Source organism: Camellia sinensis, chromosome 8 (assembly GCF_055761805.1).
Source record: "Camellia sinensis isolate YWXY chromosome 8, ASM5576180v1, whole genome shotgun sequence".
NCBI classification, from domain to species: Eukaryota; Viridiplantae; Streptophyta; class Magnoliopsida; order Ericales; family Theaceae; genus Camellia; species Camellia sinensis.
In genome coordinates, this window is record NC_138968.1 from 25,464,696 (window position 1) to 25,484,200 (window position 19,505).

Genomic DNA, 19,505 nt, shown 5'->3' on the forward strand with positions numbered 1-19,505 from the left:
GACCAAAGCGAAACTGAGGCAAGATCTCTTCACAACTTTCAGATTCCATCAAAGCTTGAAAATCTTCGAAAGTTAGACATACCTCTTGCTCGCCGAAGCTAAAGACATGCGTTACCGGGTTCCAAAACCTTGCCGCGGCATGAAAGAAAGGAAGGTGTAGCGGAGTGCGGCTCAGCGTGAATAGTGCATTCAAGCCAAAGCCTTGGAAGTTCAACTTTTTCGAGCCGTCTAAAGAAACAATCCAAGCTGTGAGATTTTCGACGAGAAACGCTTCCATTTTGGTGCAAAACTGAGATGAAATGAATGAGACACAGAGCTAGGACTTTTAAAGGGGATAAGGCACTGTTCGGGGGGGGACATGTGTCGAAAATTTGGTGGTGGCTGGGCTAAGTGGCTGGCCGGCCACCTTTTCTAGCAGGCCGGCCACCTCTTCCCCCCCTCAAATGCAAAAAGCTGGTCGGCCAGCTCCCAAAAGTGGCCGGTCATGCTGCAATCTGCGTATTTGGCCCTGTTTTACTCTCCAGAAGAAAGTTCCTAGCATTTCCATGCATCGGGAGTGTCAAAAGCCTCCATCTCTCTCTGTTTCGGATGCGTTTCGTCGCCCAAATCGTCCGAAATACACTTTGTTTATGGAGTTATTGTTAAATCTTGCTTATCGAGTTGTTGTTTTGCTTATCGAGTTGTTGTTTTGTTGGTCGAGCTGTTTCGTTTACCGAGTCTTGTTTAATCGAGTCGCCGAGTCTTGTGCATTTGAGTTGTTACTCTTTGTTTATCAATTTTGTTGTGTTTTGCTTATCGAGTTGTAAACTTGCTGAGGTTTTTTTTGTTGTTTCTAAGTGAGATTAGGTTGTTTTGTTTGTCGTGTCAGTTCGCTACCTGACTTGGCACATACACAATGCACATTTACCGTTTAATCTCTTTACTTGCAAAATGATGCGATGCGATGCGATGCTGAGAACATAAAGTACAACACTTTTTCAAAAAAGCTGTTTCATTCCATCATGCTTCCTTTGTCACAACATTCTACAACAAAGGTACAAGTTTTACAAAAAATAAAACTACTTAATAATGTACAATGTGCTACAACTACTAGTAAAAAAGATAAATAAAGCAGGAAACAGCTGCACCAATGCTCTCAAGAGCAGGAATAAGAGGCCCTCTTCGTCCTCTTCTGCGGAACAGGCTCTGCACCACCGGCACCATCTGAGTTGGAACTGTCATCCTCAGGATCCTCCTCAGCCTCCTCTCCACACCCAGAACCAGGATCGGAACCCTCCTCTCTGTCAGCAGAGGTCTCTGACTGACGATCTGTAGCCTCCTCCTCCTCCTCGTCCTCATCGGGCTCCTCCTCTACGATGTGTGTCCTGCGTCTGCTAGACGACTCCCCTCTCCCGGCCCCGCAAGAAGGCCGAGATGGCCCGGCTCCCCGAGAAGGTCGAGATGGCCCGGTCTGTGGCGGATATACTGGAGGCATCTGAAAATAAAAAAGTGAAATTTGAATACATCAACTCAAAATGTGTGTATCAGATACAGATGCAAGCAAACTACACGAAATGAGGGTACATGCAGATACAGTATATGAATGTGGTGTGTCAGATGTGCTCTACACGTGCAATTAATCAAAGCAGTAAAATGTTCAAGGTCATCATGTCATCAGAAGTACGATAAATGTGAGAAAACTAAAGAGTACCTGGAAACCCATGATGGACAGCTGCGCCTCTTTCCGCAAGACCATGCCCTCGAGTGAGGCCACCAATCCGATCACCCCCTCTATGTACTCTCTGGGTGGCTGCAGATACAAGCTCAAATCATCAATGAATAAAGGAATGTCTAAGTATTTGAATGATAGATGGAAAGCAGTGGGGCATACCGGCGGTGAGTCGGGATCAATGACATATAGATGATCAGGCATGGGAGGCTCTATCGGAATCGGATAGGAGGTCCCGTATCGCCATCCTGTCAACTCGGTCGGCATGTCTGGCCATCCGGCATGATGATGAGTCGGAGGAATCGGGGGGACCAGTCCAACCCCTCCTCTCGATGTGCCAGCCCTGCTAGTAGAAGGGGCGCCTGCAGCCCGAGCTCGACTCAAAGACGGCATGTCAGTAGACCTCCTCGAGGGAGTACAGACACCTGTCAACGGAGGCATCAAGTAGGTGTGACGGTAGGTCGCATACTCCCCGTCCTCTATATGCAGCAGTGCATTAGTGCCCAGTCTAGCGTCAATGACACCCTGGGGAGTAAGCCTATCAGCGAGCCGCATATCGTCCGGAGGTGCTGAGGGAACACGCGGCTCAGGAAAGCCCATAGTCTGACGAAGGAAGCGTTCCCCCAAGAACCAGGCCCTACCAACTGGCCCCTCGAACAAGATCCTATACCGGGAAGAGCCCCATCCTCCGAAAAACTAAAATCGAAGGTCCCCACCCAAAGGCAACAGGGCTGCCAGGTAATCTGCGGGTAACCAAAGCATAGGCTGATCAGAAACCGTAGATGTACGGAATAAACCAGAGATGAAAACATTGGGAATTGGGAGTTTTGGATTACTTCTAACGGCTGCACCGTGTCGAAGTACTGCCGTAGGTAGAGAAAAGTCTCCCGAGGCCACGGCCGGTACTGGCCCTCGAAAACAAGCGAGTAAGGGGTCACAAGGGGCGCCTCCACCTCCAGCTCTGGCGCTAGTATGGGAAAATATGCGAAAACCCCATAACTGCAGAAAACGGGGCAAAAGCCATCAGAATGCAGAATGCTGAGTGCAGGATGTCAGGACAGAGTATAAAGTGTGCCGTGTGTGCAATATACATACATTGAAAAGTAGAAATGTAAATCAAGAGGGCAGAAGGTACCTCCCAGGTTCTCCAGTAGCCGCTAACTATGTTCCCCCGTCCACGGGAGGTCGCGCTCATATAGCAATAGAGGGGTAGCCAAGCTAGCGCCACCCCAATCATACCGACTAACCTGTGTGAGGTCTGCATGGGCACCCAACAGATATAGCCCAACGGTGTTCCCCTTGTCGGAGAACAGAGTGGTCCCGAAGAGGAACATCAGAAACCCGCGGGCGTACTGTGTAATCTCCTCCAGAGTCTCGGGCTCAGTATGCCTAAAATGTGAAAAAAACCAAGTGTACCGGACTCGGCCCGAGGATCGGTCGACCGGTGGACGAGCTCCCAGTAAGTAGATCCAAGCGGCCTCCCACTGGCCCATATCCTCGTCATATGGGATCGCCCAGCCTCCCACGTCAAGGCCGGTCAATACGGCAAAGTCGAATGGGGTCATAGTCATATCCCCGGCAGATGAGAAATGAAAGGAGTTGGTGGTGTCCCACCATCTCTCTACCAGGGCGCCCATCAACATCCTGCTAGCTGGATAACGAGATATCCCGGCACAAAAGGGCCCGAATCCTGCTAGATCAACCCAATCGCGGACGGCCTCTAGGAGCTTCGCGTACCAATCTCTCGCAACAATGGAGCCGTATCCCCGTGTAACACGGGAGGACACCTGCATTCACGGTGAATACATATATTCAGTTTCAGAATGAAATAAACCAGCTGCGTGCAAATGAGATATACAAGCTGCGTGCAAATGAAATGTATAAGCTATATGCAAAATCAAATCAGAATTCAAGTGTTTGGGCTGCGTGTTCAACTCTTAAAATCAGTGGGCTGTGTGTTCACCTCAACAATGGGCTGTGTGTTCAGAAATTCAGAGTTTGGGCTGTGTGTTCTACTCTCAAAATCAGTGGGCTATGTGTTCACCTCAACAATGGGCTGCGTGTTCAGAAATTCAGAGTTTGGGCTGTGTGTTCTACTCTCAAAATCAGTGTGTTGTGTGTTCACCTCAACAATGGGCTGCGTGTTCAGAAATTTAGAGTTTGGGCTGTGTTCTACTCTCAAAATCAGTGGGCTGTGTGTTCACCTCAACAATGGGCTGCGTGTTCAGAAATTCAGAGTTTGGGCTGTGTGTTCTACTCTCAAAATCAGTGTGCTGTGTGTTCACCTTCAACTTGGGCTGCGTGTTCAGAAATTCAGAGTTTGGGCTGTGTGTTCTACTCTCAACAAGTGTGGGCTGTGTGTTCACCTTCAACTTGGGTTGCGTGTTCAGAAATTCAGAGTTTGGACTATGTGTTCTACTCTCAACAAGTGTATGCTGTGTGCTCACCTTCAACTTGGGCTGCGTGTTCAGAAATTCAGAGTTTGGGCTGTGTGTTCTACTCTCAACAAGTGTGGGCTGTGTGTTCACCTTCAACTTGGGTTGCGTGTTAAGAAATTCAGAGTTTGGGCCATGTGTTCTACTCTCAACAAGTGTGTGCTGTATGCTCACCTTTAACTTGGGCCGCGTGTTCAGAAATTCAGAGTTTGGGCTGAGTGTTCAACTGTCAACATATATGTGTGCTGTGTGTTCACCATCAGGTTATGGGCTACGTGATCAGGAATTCAAGCGTTCAAAACGCAAACAGAATACTGTATCATGGGCTTAGGCTTCGTTTGGGAACAGGCTAATTTAGTAACTTTTTGGCTATTTGGCTAAAAATGTAGGTAAAAAAAAACTTGTATGTTTGGGATGACTTTTTGGCTAATTACGAAAAGATGTGCAAAAAGTAGAGAGAAAAGAGAATCTTTGACTTTTTGGTATGGGTTGTTGGCTTTTTGGCTAATTTAGTAACTTTTTGGCTAATTGGCTAAAATAGCCTCTTGCCAAACGAGGCCTAAGCGTCAGAACAAGCTACGTGCTAAAAAGAGCAGATATGCATAGCAAGAGGCATGAAACGTACAAAAATGCGGAATACGTTGCAAAAAAAAAAAAAAAAAGGCGAAATAAATACCTCTCGTGTCTCATGAGAGAGGTGAGACTCCGGCTCTCGCAAAAGCAGATCCCCAGGCGCTCGATCATCAAAATCAGTGAAGTGATAAAAAATAGCCCGCGAAAGGATATGTGCTCGAGGGGCGTACCTCTCGGGTATAAAGGGTCGAACCCTCGGAGGCAGAGCCATAATATTGGGATCATCCCCGGCACCCGGAGGACCTCCACCGTGAGGAAGATGACCGGCCATTTCAGAAAATCTGCAAAAGGAGCAAAAATGAGCAAAATGAGCCAAAATTGGAAAAAGTCAACAAAAGTCAACTCTCGGGAAATGAAAAAGTCAACAAAAGTCAACCCCCGAGGAAATCTTTCAAATGTTGAGACAAACTTACCTCAAGTGGTGAAAATGAGAAAAGAAGCACCGAAATCAAAATTGAATCGGTCCAAAGTGACGAAAACTGAAAGATTTCACGAAAACAACTTGTGTGGGGCGTTGGAAAACGCGTATAGAGCTCAGATCAGAAGAGGAAAATGGTCTAGGAAGGTAGAGAAGGTGTTTTCGGAGCTGAAGTTGTGAGGAATGAGGCTTTGGCCGAGTGTATTTAAAGAAATGAGAGCAAAATGACCAAGCTGCCCCGGATTTGGGCTAGGGGGTCGGCCGACCACCTTTTGTGGCAGGCCGACCACCCCCTCTGCAAAATGCTAGTCGGTGGCCTCTCCCTGGGATGAGACCTAGTCGGTGGTGTTCCCCAAGTGCCCACCAAGCTCTCTGCAAATTTTGGGAAGAATTGGAGTCCCCGGGACCTGAAAAAGTACAAGAGAAGTGCACTTTCCGTCGCGAAATCGCTCTACCGGAACTTCAACCCCAACTTTCGATGCGTTGTTCATCGTTACTCGTCAAAAGTGAGATGTATCCTTTTCGAACATGTTGTGACCCCTCCGAGAGGTAAACCGAAGGTCGCAATTGAGTCACCCTCATCGAAAACTCGCATTTCTTTGCCCGTCGTTTTACGACAAATTCGCGTTCGAATTCACATTTATTCTGCATTGTTATACGCGTCACTTACATTCTCATGCACACCACTCATACTATTGTGCACGTTTCACAGGTGTTGTCAAATCCTCGTGCTTAACCCGCGTTGTCACGTGCGTTACTCCTCGCATTGCGATGCACCTTTCTATCGACGCCGCGATTGTTTGCATTCAATATCACTTTGAACATGTGTTGCTGATTATGTTGTGCTTGTCGAGTTTCTTTCTTTTGCAGGCACGATATTGTATGTACGGTTCATTTGAGGCTGGTGCGACCAGACAAACCGCGCAAGTATTGTATCTTCTCCGTGGGAGACGTGGCGAGAATTGAATAATTCTCCGCATTCTTAAACTGCATGAAATGTAGTTGTTGCTTTGCGTTCTTGCTTAAAACTGTTGCATCTATTGTGAATATGTGCTTCATTACAGCTTGCTGCATTTGCATGATCATTGAGATACCTTCAGCTTCTTGCATTGTCGGTTACATTTTACCCCTGCCTGCGGGCATGCCTGCGAGCACACCTCTGCTTGCCTTGCCTGTTTGTCTAAGTCTTCGGTCTTGTCAAAAATGGGTCATCTCTGGGCTTTGACATTCACTCCCGTCACTTATGACTTCCGAGTTCTGTCAAAGAGGGGCAACTGTAGACACCCCATTTTTGACCGACCTTAAGACTCAGACGTCACCAGTTGAGCACTCAGTGATATTGCATATTGTGCTCGTTCAGAAGTTTCAGAGTCCCGGCTACAAGCCTTGCCTCTGGACTTCCGGACTCTTTCGTGCCTTGCCTCGGTTTGCGAATCAGGCTCTGTTTTCTCTATTTTCTCTTCCCGAAGGGAGAGAGAGGTCTCGTAGATCATCTCTCAGTGGCCGTAGGCTACGTTTCGTGGTCGTAGGCCATTTTTTCTATTTTGGAGCCCGGTTTCCGTTTTTTCGGAGCCGACGGCCATGTGCCTCAGTTCGGGACCGCCTAACCACCTCCGTTTGCTTTGATTTTTGGCACACACCTTATTTCCTCCCTTTTGAGGAACACTGTGGCCCGAGAGACCAACTTCGTGGTCGAATGCCACCTCTGGTGCTTAACAGCCCATTTTCGGGGCCCCGGGCCGCGCGTTTCGGTCCCCCGAATCTCCGTTTTGCATCCGTTTTGGTTCATTTTTGGTGGACGCCTTATTTTCATAGTTAGGAAGCTTGTAGGAGGGTGGGAGGCCAGAAATTGTTCTGAAAAGCCAGTTTTATTTTTTCATCGCTCTCCGACGCCCGTTTTCCTCACTTGAAAGCCAATGTTGACCACCCCGGGGCCACTTTCTTGAACCCTAAACCCCATATTTGTGTTGTATACACCTGGGAGGCCACCAATATTTGGTGGCTGACCAGTAATTGTGCCTGAGCCTTTTGAACCCCTCTAAAAAATGGGTTTTTCTCTCTCTTGGTTCATATTCTCCGGGTTTCAACCACTTAGTTGTGTTGTGCAGACATGGGAGGCCACCAATATGAGATGGCCGACCAGCAATTGTCATTGACCCTTTTGACCCTTGGTCGGCCGGCCATGGGGGGTGGCCGGCCGGCCCCCTGAACCCTCAAAACCTGGACGGCCATGACCCCCTCACCTGGTTCCTTACAGATATGCCCTCTTTTTCCCCCCAGATCCTGTATCCGATGGGGGGTCTTTTGGGGAGGAAATTTGAATTTGATTTTCCCCCCTTTTCCCTTGACCTCTCCTCTATATAACCACCACCCCCCCTTTATTTCTGAGGGTTACAAAATTGGTTTTGAGCCTTTGCCTACAACTCTCACTCTCTCTCTACTTCAACCCTCTAAGCCCTAAAAGCCTTGTACCATTTACACTACAACACATAACACAAGACCTCCACACTCCATTCCAGTAACTTGAGGCTATTTTTTAGAGGATAGGAGCACCATTTCTTGGTCCAAAAGCTACTGTGTTGCTGCTCTACAAGGGTGAGTCTTCTTCCTCCATTTTCTAGCCTTTTCTTGGTTTATTTACAAGCCATACTTGTTAGCTTTTTTGGGCTCCGACCCAAACTGTAAATAGTCATATTTTGAGCCCCTTTTCATGTTTGATCAAGGACCTCCTGCTGTTTGAGGTCCCCTACTACCACTTGCCTCTTTATCTCTCTTTTAGGCCAATTTTTGCATAGTATTGTAGGCTTATTTGTGAGCTGTCTTGGACTTTGCCATAAACTGTGAAATATCTTGTTTTGAGCCTCCCTTCAACAACATTGTTGAAGGGCTCTCCTCTGTTTGAGGCCTCCTGCTATCACTTGCCTCTTTATCTCTCTTTTAGGCCAATTTTTGCATAGTATTTTAGGCTTATTTGTGAGCTGTCTTGGACTTATCCATAAACTGTGAAATATCTTTTTTTGAGCCCCTCTTCAACTTTGTTGAAGGGATCTCCTCTGTTTGAGAACAGCAGCTACCATTTGTCTCTTTACCCCTCTTTTAGGCCTTTTCTTGCATGATAGTTTGGCCTTATTTTTTATTATACTCTTGCCCCGCCAACTTAGCTCGCGGCTACTTCTTTCGACAACGCCTAGTCGATGCCTTTGATGAGGGATGGTGGTTCGACTGGATGTGCAATTTGTCTGCAGATCCCATCGCCTGGCGCTGCCCTTGGCTCAATCTCCCGGCAATGAGCTATAGTATGTTCCGGCAGACCGGGGTCCAGTTGGTTGGTCTGACTCACTGTGTATTCTACTTTCCGTTCCGGGTCCAACGCCAGTTTGGTCATGATCAGACTTGCCCGCCAGAGGGGATAGAGTATCTGACTGTCTTCCCAGTTCGAGGTGCACAGCTTGCCCGATATGCCACAGCATGAAGGATATCCCCGTGCAAATAATTTTAGAGTCCGAGTTGAGTCAAACTCGGGACGATATCCCCGTTCAAGTTTGGCTTCGGAGCGGTGTTAGGTATACAGGAGGCACATGGGATATATGTGTAGGCCGGAAGGAGAGGGCCGAAGTGGTGGAGTTAAGGAACAAAGAATTTAATTATGAATTTATTAGTATAGTGTGAATGGTACTGATATGTACATGATAAAAAATATATATAATATAAAATGATCTTGATAAATTATGAAATTTGAGCAGAAGCATGTATACGTGATTCTAGACAACTTTTGTGTTTTATCTTTTTATTAAAAAGATCGATTAGAACTTATAATCGGATGATCTTGATTATTGTTGGTTTGATTCATTTTAGCAAGGCAGATTTTAGAGGCTATTTTAACCCATGAAACGAGCTCATTTTTATTGGTTTCGCGTAAACTGAAGTAAAACATTATTCTGCACACGTTTCATGTTTTAAAAATTTTCGAAAAAAATCATCTTAGGGCAGTTTTGGTTCATTTTCAGCTTCAGATTTCTCGATTGAATTCTGTCTAGATTTTTATATCAAGTTTTTCTCTTAACCTGTTCAGTTTCTGTTAAATTCGTTCACGTTGTCTTATAGGAAATTTGATTCTGTACAACTTTCGTTCTTTGAGTTTTGATCAATTCAAATTATTTAAGTATGAAACGGTATAATTTTATATTTTTTTTTAATAAGTTACTTATGATTAAATTATACTAACTTTATTTGTTTTGCAGGATGGTGAGTCTTACTAACTTTTTATGCAGGGCTGACCCACCACATTTTTTATTTCTATTTTGTCTATTCTATAATCAATTTATATTTTGTTGTGTACGGACAAGAAACTAAATCCCACCGTATCTCGGGAAACTACCCATTCGTCTCGGTACGGTTGGAACTACTTGTCTTGTCCCGTGATAAGAATTAAATGTATTTTTGTCTGTGTCTGGTGGACACATGGGTGTTAAATCTTGTACTCATACCAGTATACCCCGTATACTGACCCGTTTTGTCTCTTGGCAACTCGGGTGTGTTCTGTTTGAGCGCAGCTGAGTTTCCTTTGCAGGATTAGTTGAGGCTACGGTGGTGACGAGAAGTAACTAAAGTTTTTGGGCATATCTCTTGGATTTCTTTTGTTTTTTTTGAGCTTAGGCTTGTTAGTAGTTTATGTATTTATTATTATTATTTTTTTTTTTTATGACTTTAGTATTAGAATAATTTGGCATGGTTTGTAACCGTACTTTATTTAAGTTGTTTTGACTAATTGTTGCTACCTTAATGTTGAGGTATTTGTTAGTTATGAATTTAGGGTGGATGGTTTGGTTAGCGTTTTAGTTTTTTTTTGTTTCACCCCTAGGATTTGGATGATGGAATATTAATTGGGGTTTAGTCCTAATTTAATATTTAATTGTCCAAATTTTGAGGCGTGACAGGCATGGTAGCAAATGAGTGTAAGGTAGCTATAAGCGGGGGAGACCCATCGGTGCAAAAGACAAAATTTCTTGAAAGATGAAAGCTCAAGAATAACCAGTTGATACTTTAGAAGAAACCATAAATAGATCTCCTGGAGAGATCATACCCACAAATGAACGCACCCCTGAAAATGTTAGAACCATAAAACAGGCTATAGTAAGTCTATCCAAATCTCCTATTTATGAACCTCCAGAAGAGAAATCTCTTAAAAAGTTATTCCCTGAAGGAGAAAAGGTACTTAAAAATAATGAGATCTCAATACATTATATGAGTACAGGAGAAGTTTGGGATAAAAATCAAATTGTTGTCGACAACATATTTTCGTTTAAAATTGCTCTTGACATTACCAGAAGTAATGCTGAAAACATTATCAAAAGTGATGATGTATTGCGCAAGGTTTCTCCCAGAGACTTGGTATTGATTATGAGGAAACATATTCACCCATAATGGATGCAATTACATTCAGATTTTTGATTAGCTTGGTAATCACAGAAAATTATGCATACAATGGATGTAGTTACAACATATTTATATGGATCACTAAATAGTGATATATATATATATATATATATATATATATGTATATATGAAACTCCCTAAAGGATTTAAAATGCTAGAAACATCTAATTCAAAATCCAGAAGTATTTATTCAATCAAGCTACAAAGATCTTTATACGGGTTGAAACAATCCGGACGCATGTGGTATAATCGGCTCAGTGTATATTTGTTGAATGAAGGATATGTGAATGATCCGATTTGTCCATGCATTTTTATTAAGAAATCAGAATCCGATTTGCAATTGTTACAGTATATATTGATGATTTGAATCTTGTAAGAACTCCAAAAGAGCTTACAAAAACTGCAAAATATTTAAAGAAGAAATTTGAAATGAAAGATCCTGGAAAAATAAATTTTGTTTTGACCTGCAGATCAAACATTTGTGAAATGGGATTCATATACATCAATTAACATATACAGAAAAAGTCTTGAAGAAGTTTTATATGGATAAATCTCATCCTTTGAATACTTTTATGATTGTTCGATCTCTTGATGCAAAAAATGATCTTTTTTTACCTTGAGAAGATAATGAAGAACTCCTTGGTCCTGAAGTACTATATCTTAGTGCAATTGGTGCTCTCATGTATTTTGCAAATTGTACCAGGCTTGGTATTTTCGTTGTCAATTTATTGGCAAGATATAGTTCCGCACCAACCCGAAGATATTAGAATGAAGTAAAGCAAATATTACATTATCTTCGTGGAGCAACTTATATGGGTTTATTTTATTCAAACAAATCCAAGCCGCAGTTAATCGAATATGCAGATACTGGATATCTTTCTAGTCCACATAAAACCAAATCATAAACAGGATATGTTTTTACCTATGGACGTACTGCTATATCTTGGCAACCAGTAAAACAAATATTGATTGCTATTTCTTCAAATCACTCAGAGATACTTGTTGTGTGGGTGATTTTCTGACCACACTGCCCGCTTAGTAACCACCTGGAGAGCACCGGCAGAATAGATGGCACCTAGCCGACCTGCAACAGAAAGAGAAGTCTCCGGCGGTAGTTCAACCACCCGGGGGCACTCCGATGATCAAGTCAGTATATCTCTCAAAGATAATCAAGTGCTAAACTCACAAGCTTGAGAATCAAAAGCATACCTTAGATCCATGGGGGTGCCTCTCTTTTATAGCCAACATAAACCTAGTCCCAATAGAAGCCTAACTTCTATGGACTCAGGATTACTGCTAATCTTAGACTCCTAGTAAGATTAGGATAAACTCTCTAAGAGTCTTTATCTTTACCCAAACTGAAGTCTTCTCCCAATCTAGGACTCTTGTCCATATCTAGGTTGAGTTCCCTCTTTATTCTAGGACTCTTGTCCTTTATCTGCTTATCTCGGATTCCGATATCTTTAGAGATAACCTCGGCCTTGCCGAGATCACCTCGGCGTCACGACCAGGACACCTGGTACCTCGGCTGACACGTCGGCGTCACCTTGCCACGTGTTGGTACTCAGAAAATATATCCCCATACTTGTAATTCATGAAGCAAGCCGAGAATGTATTTGGCTTAGATCCATGATCCATCATATTCAAGAAAGATGTTGATTGCCATCAACAAAAGATAGTCCAACTATATTATATGAAGATAATGTTGCGTGTATCATACAGATCAAAAGAGGTTATATCAAAGGTGACTGGATTAAACATATTTCACCAAAATTCTTTTACACACACGAGCTCCACAAGAATAGTGATATTGATGTTCAACAAATACGCTCAAGTGATAGTCTGGCAGATCTATTTACTAAAGCATTACCGATTGTAACATTCAAGAAGCTGATGTATAATATTGGGATGCGTCGACATAAAGACCTATTATACAGCATTAAGAGGGAGTCATCAATTTTAGTAGATTTGTAGATGGTATTCTTTTTCCTTTGTCTAAGGTCTTTTCCCCACTGGATTTTTCTTAGTTAGGTTTTAACAAGGCAATCTAAATAAATCATATATAAGAATATTATACTCTTTTTCCTTCACCAAAGGTTTTTTCCCACTGGGTTTTCCTTGGTAAGATTTTAACGAGGCATATTCTTAGTATATGGTTATTCATGAAGGAGTATTGTGGAATATTTAGATAACCATAAAAAAAGATGGAATTGGAATTCTAATGAGTTTTGGACTAAAGCGAAAATAAGGAAAAATTTTATCATGTGGGAAGTGTGGCATGTCATGTGATGAACCACATGGTGTGATGAATAGTGGTGTATAGTGTATGTTTTATCACTTGAGTTTGCATGGTAATGAAGATATAGAAAAATTGTATATTACATGTGTGATCTTTTATTTCCTCTTGTATTATGGCTCTTCCTTCTTTATTTTCTTTAATTTTATAATAATTGAGATACTAAAGGATTTTAGCAACCTTGTGAAAGAAAATTTGAGCTTTATTTGGAATCAATTCAATTTAAAAAGATATAAAGCTATGATACATACATATGTAATGTAATGATAGTATAAAGAATTATAAAATCAAGTCCACTTAAATTTGATGCACTACTCGTAAGAAGAATATTCTGCGGGTAAGGTTAAGACAATAATTTACCAAACTTTCATTTGTCTTTTTATTCATGTCATTAAGATGTTGGCCTTAATTATTAAATTTGTGAAAATTTTGAAAAGAAAATAATTACAAATGGAAGTTTTATATATAAAAATTCATACAACATTTTTACAATTATGAGTCACATTAATGGATATTTTGTATTGAAATGAATGAGCTATGACGTCACATTATTCTATTTCAAATTTTAGTAAAATTTTTATATTTATATTGGCATTACCCAGATAAAAAGATAGGAAAAAGGAATTAAATGAAAGATGCACCTTTTGCATTTGTTTGGTTGAATTAGGAAAATAAGAATAAATGATTATATATGTCATTTTCTTTTGTCTTGAGAAAAATAGTAGTTTTAAAAAAAAATTAAAATCCAAATATATAAGTGAGAAAATTCATGGATTTTTTTTTTTTTGGCTAGGCAAAAAGGTTGGAAGGGAAGGATCAACCAACATTTCCTTCTGAGCGGACCAAAGGAGCTTCTATTTACTAACTACTAGGAACCACCCGAGCTAGAGGGGTCTAAATGAGCGAACAACTGGCGTTCTGTTGGTCAACAAACAAGTCTGAGTCACAATTTAATCTTAATCTCACTAAGATTCTAATCGACAGAAGTTTAGAACAAATATAGATGAAAATAATGTCACCCCATGAAGACTCAACTCGAGAGCCACTTGCTCACAAAATGAGAGGGAGATCCCACATGGCACGTCACTACATTGGCGGCAATTCATGGTAAGGCTTGTTTTGACAAGTGCCTAAAAGGTGACTTTTTGACTTTTAACCTATTTTGAGTTAAATTATTTTTTTTATTTTTTTTTACGTTTTTTTAAAAAAAATTAAATAAAATCAAAAAATTAGTTTTTAACTTACTTTTCAAAACAACTCTTAATACAACATTTTTATGAAGTTTTTTAGTTAGCTAGTTAGTGCATGCAAAGACATTCATGCGTTATTTCATTTGCAATTGAAAAGTAATGAAGACAAGATTTTTTTTTTTTTTTTTTTAAAAAAAACTAGAAATATCTCTAGATGATACACAACTAGGGGTGTAAATTGGGCTTGGGCAAACCCATTTTGGGTCGTCCAGGCTTCAACCAAAATTTGAGTAGGGCTGAACCAACCCACGGGCTAAAAAATTAGGTTCAGGCTCAGGCTTAGGGGGTATTCAAGCATTGAGCGGGCCAAGGCTTGGACTCGAGCTTGGATCGGGCTTGAACATTTTTTTTTAAAAAAAATTTCCGATTTTTTTACCAAATTTTTTTTTTCACTAAACATGACATTGGGCTTTGGACAGGCCGGACTTTGAGTGAATCTTGAGCGAGTTGATGGACCAAGCCAGACGAGTTAGATTTCAAAATGACGACCCAAGTTCAAGTCCAAACCCAAGCCCAATATCTCGAACTAGGCTCAAACCCGAATCTAAACGGGCCAAATCCATCCCAAGTTGCGGACAGATTTTGAGCCATCCACAGACCGTTCAGCATTTTTACGCACCTCTATCTAATTTATTCTACAATAGAATAGTAACAGAAGACAATGCTACAAATGGAAATGCCAAATGACTAATCCACTAACTAGTTGTCGTCACCCAATTCATGTGGGGCTTTTGTTGCACCAACTTTAAAGTGAATATTTCGAATTAAAATTTTATAAAAATTGAAAGTGCTGGGTAATCTTTCTGTATATGATTTTTGATTAAAAAATAATTCTTTTAATCTTACTAACATATTGTTGAAAAAATAGTTTAATATAGGCATATTTTTTAATTCAATTTTAAGTGAGCCCTATGCGTCTTTTGGGGTGGGTCCGAAGAGGTGACGTGTTCCTTGTCGCGTGACAAGTCACACGGTGAAAACGGAACGTCAAAACCATTGATAAGTGAAGAGGAAGTTGACATCGTTTTTGAATCAAACATTAATTTTTATTTGATAAAATTCATTTAAATTTTTTCAATAAAAAATTATTATGGGAATTTAATTTAATTCTAAATTCAAATTTTGAGTTCCTGAATGGTTTTCTAAAGTTTGTAATTGTGATAATTTAATTTAATTCTAAATTCAAATTTTTAATTCCTAAGTGATTTCCTAAAAATTGATTAAATTATTTAAATAATTTAATAAAGTTATTCCATTCAGTGAAAGGTTTTATTGATTTAACTATTCTAATAGTTTAAACAATAAAGGTACAACAGTTTTGTAACTGTTCACCTTTGAAACCTTTTTCAAATTTTTTGAAAATTTGCAACGGTCATATCATCTATGAATAGTGTTGCACTTTTTCACTTCTTTGTTGAACCTGTTCGGGGCTAAGGGTTTTTGCCTATATATATTGCCTGATTCCAGCAGTCTTGGAACCGGAATTTCAGTCTGAAATTTTTCTCTTTGCTGTCCAGATTTCTTTTAGTGCATTATTCTTCATTTATAATTTTAGGAATAAATATTCAGAGAGTTAGAACACGTTTGGTTCGCCGAACAAATTGTTTGGAGTACTACTACAATTTGTGAAGATCATTGTATCTTGGGAGATAAACGCCACTCAACCGTAAGTACCGTAGCAGGGCGAATCTGTCTTAAGGACAGAGTATCACACACTCGACTTTGTCTTTGAATTTTTAATTCGGTTCGATAAATAAATCTGATATGTTATTTATTTATTTTGTTTGATTTTATTTCAAATTATTTTATTTACATAGAAGATTGTTCCAACAATATTTCTCATGAATTGTGTTAAAATGTTGATTTTTTATTATTTTTTATGAAAGTAAATTGTTAATCTCAAAAGTAGATATAAGAGCATCTCCAATGAATTACTAAAACAGTTGCCAAAGTCATAATATAGTAGCTTGGGAAAAAATGGCTTCTCCAATGACATGCTATAGTAGCTGCCAAATCATGCGCCAAATTTGGCAGCTGTTTTGGTAGCTGCCAAATCTGTCAAGTCACCAAAAACCAACTGATTTCTTCCTTCCCTCCTTCCATTTCAGTTGAGACTTTTCCAGAATGATTGAAGTTTTTTTTTTTTAAACGAAATTCACCAATTTGTTTAAAACAAAATTTACACAAAATTTCAGTAAATACCAAATTAATCATCTTCAATATCGAATTAATTATCTTCAAAAAATCACCAAATTTCAGCAATATCATCTTCAAATAATCAACAGGAATATCAATAGACATTGTCAAATGAATTTCTCAAATGAAAAATATCAACAAAAATACTAATAAGAAAAATATCAACAGGAATATCATCTTCAAAAATACCAACATAAATAATCTCAAATTTATTTCTCAAATAATCTCAAATGAATTTTAGAAGAAAAATACGTGGATTTGAAATAATCCAGGTTGAATTTGAAATACCTGGATTTAAATAATCTCAAAGATGAAGTTGATCTGAAGCTCATCGATCTGAAAATGAAGATAAGAGAAAGTCTCATCGATCCGAAGTTTATTGATTCGAAGATGAAGTTGATCCGAAGCTCTCTCTCTCTGATCTTTATTGATCTGAAGAGTGTGATGAAATTGATCCGAGAAACAAAGGGTTCTTGTGGAGACATGGAGAGAGAGAAAGTGAGAACCAGGGAGAGAGAGAGATGAAAATAATGAGAGTGAGGGAGATAGAGGCTATAGTGAGTGATGAAAAGTGATGAGAGGATAGAGACACACATAGATTAAAGAGAGCAGATGTCAGCAAAGGGGCTATTCTTCATATTTGAGTAGATCATTCTAGGAGATTGATATCAGCTGTTGATTAATAACAATTCAACGGTTGAGATTCAAGTATGTTATTTTGTTCATTAAAAAAAAAATTAAAATAGAAGTGAAACATACGCACAATAATATTTTTGTAATGATATATTTTTTGGTAGGGTGAATTATATTTAAATTAATTTTTCTAATTTTTTATTATTTTTTATTTTTTTATATTTGTTTAGTCGTGAATAATATAAATATATAATTTTTTTTAGAAATAATTAAAAAAGATCACAAAAGATAAAAAATAAACAAAAATAAAATTTCTAAAAAAACTATATCCAAACAACAACTAAAAATTTGGAGGGAAAGTTGGTTGAGTTTGCCAAAATAGCAAGTGACTATTGGAGCACCATTACTATAATTTGGCAAAATAACACTATTCATTGCCAAATTGTGGCAATAGCAAATGTGTTATAGCAACAACCATTGGAGATACTCTAAGAAAAAGTTTTAAAATATGATTTTTTTTTAGAGTGAAGTATCAATAAATCTTAAAAAGTAATCTTGTGAACAGTTTAATCCTTTATTTTTTTTATGAATCCAAAAGTTTTATTAAATTAAAAATTACACAAAAGAATAGTAACTTTGATCGAAGGCTAAATGTTACATATTTGACCCACTAACATATAATTTATTAGTCTATTTATTTGTATTATTTTATAATTTTGTGTGATTTTATATGTTTGTATATATTTTAATATTTATACATAAATTAGTATAAATAATATATTTTAGATAGTTTATATATCAATATATTATAAAGTGTACAGTAAAATATTGTGCACTTTATGAAAATTGAAGCCAAAAGTGAAAAGAAAAAAAGAAAGAAAAGAAAAAAACTAAAAACAAACAAACAAAGGAGGTGGTGGTAGCTAATCATCCCACCCCTTAATTATATATAAATATATATATTTTATTATAATATTATATTGTTTATATTATTATTATTTGTTTTTTTTTTGCAGGTACTTTGCCTATAAAAGGAGAAGAAGAAAAGAAAAAAAAAAAAAAGAAAAACGCGGGGGGTAGGAATGGCAACGGGGCGGGGCGGGGTCGGGGATCACCCTCCCCGTCCCCGATCCCCGAAGACCAGAAAATCCCCGTCCCCGCCCCAGATCCCCGACGGGGACACCATCAACCCCCCCGCCCCCGCTCCCTAACGGGGATCGGGTTTCCCCGATCCCGAAAAATCCCCGACCTGTTTTTGTTTTTGTTTTTTTTTTTAATTTTGTTCAACACAGAAACACAACAATTTTTTTTTTAAATCTGTTTCTTCATGATCATCAACAATCATCATCAACTTAAAAATAAAAAACTTAAAAAAATATAATCTGAAACACAAAACACACACAAACATAACTATCATCATCTTCATCATCAACAACTTGAAAAATAAATAAATAAATAAACAGATCTGAGTGATGATGAACTGGTGATCAACAACAATTTGAAAAAAAAAACAAAAAACAGATCTGAGTGATAAGCCGTATGCCGTCGTCTAGGTCAAACACCGGAGCTGCGACGGAGGCCGGATATAAGTGGTGCTGCGACGGAGGAGGAAGTGATGTTGAAATCTGCGGCGGAGGACGGCAGAGGCTGTGTTGTTCAGATCTGCGGCAGAGGATGTGGTGGTGGAGGATCGACGGACTGAGGCCGAACAGAGCCGCCGTGGCCATTCTTAGAGCTGTGGTTGCGGGGGTTCTACGAGGAGAGAGGAGCCGCCGTGAGTGAGGGAGAGAGAGACGATGGCGATGTGAATGTGATCTGTGGAGGAGGAGAGATGTGAGGAATGGAGAGAGAGAGAGAGAGAGAGAGTAGATCTGCTTTATGAGAGAGAGTAGATAAGATGGAGATGAAATCAAAAAAGTATGAATAAATATATACCTAAATGAATAAAAGATAGGGTTATAATATTATAATATATATAATAATATAGGATTATAATATTATAATATATATAATAAAAGATAGGATTATAAAAAGATAGGATTATAATATTATAATATATATAATATTTATCAATCGGGGAGATCAACGGGGCGGGGCTCGGGGCCGGGGCGGGCCGGGACTGAAACGTGTGTCCCCGTCCCCGGCCCGAATATCGTCGGGGATTTTTTTTTATCACCATCCCCGGCCCGTCGGGGGTATTTTTCGGGGAATAACCATTATATTCGGGATCGGGGGGTCGGGTCCCCATCGGGCCGGTTTCAGATTGTCATTCCTAGGGGGGGCTCGCAAAGGGTTTAGGCCCAAGAGATGAATGAGAGAAAAATAAAAAGAAATGGACAGTGAGAGAGTTTAGCCTGTAAATGCTTGAATTTATTTTTCTGTCTTAAAATAGAGATGGAATCTTAACTAAATAATTATAATAAGTTGTATTTGGTATTTTTAATTTTAATTTGATTTGGATATAATTGTATAATTCTAGATATTTTTAGTGCAATAAATA

At 39.6% G+C, this 19,505-nt stretch overlaps 1 protein-coding gene across 6 annotated transcripts; it reads right to left on the bottom strand.

Moving 5' to 3' along the window:
* Nucleotides 1–954: 954 nt before the first annotated feature.
* On the bottom strand, nt 955–16,960 carry LOC114289172 (protein MAIN-LIKE 2). Of its 6 annotated transcripts, XM_082882319.1 has the most exons (7): nt 11,553–16,960; nt 4,820–5,057; nt 2,844–3,495; nt 2,545–2,707; nt 1,871–2,451; nt 1,691–1,789; nt 955–1,474 (listed from the first exon to the last, which is right to left on the bottom strand). In XM_082882319.1, exons 5-7 carry the CDS (start codon nt 2,306–2,308, stop codon nt 1,136–1,138), a joined length of 876 nt encoding a protein of 291 aa, XP_082738445.1. In that variant the 5' UTR covers nt 2,309–2,451; nt 2,545–2,707; nt 2,844–3,495; nt 4,820–5,057; nt 11,553–16,960; the 3' UTR covers nt 955–1,135. The 6 variants fall into 6 exon arrangements, 5 of the variants coding, with proteins under 5 accessions (XP_082738445.1, XP_082738444.1, XP_082738447.1 ...); XM_082882318.1 differs by having other exon boundaries at nt 1,871–2,707; XM_082882321.1 differs by lacking the exon at nt 4,820–5,057 and having other exon boundaries at nt 1,871–2,707; nt 16,661–16,960.
* Nucleotides 16,961–19,505: the final 2,545 nt, after the last annotated feature.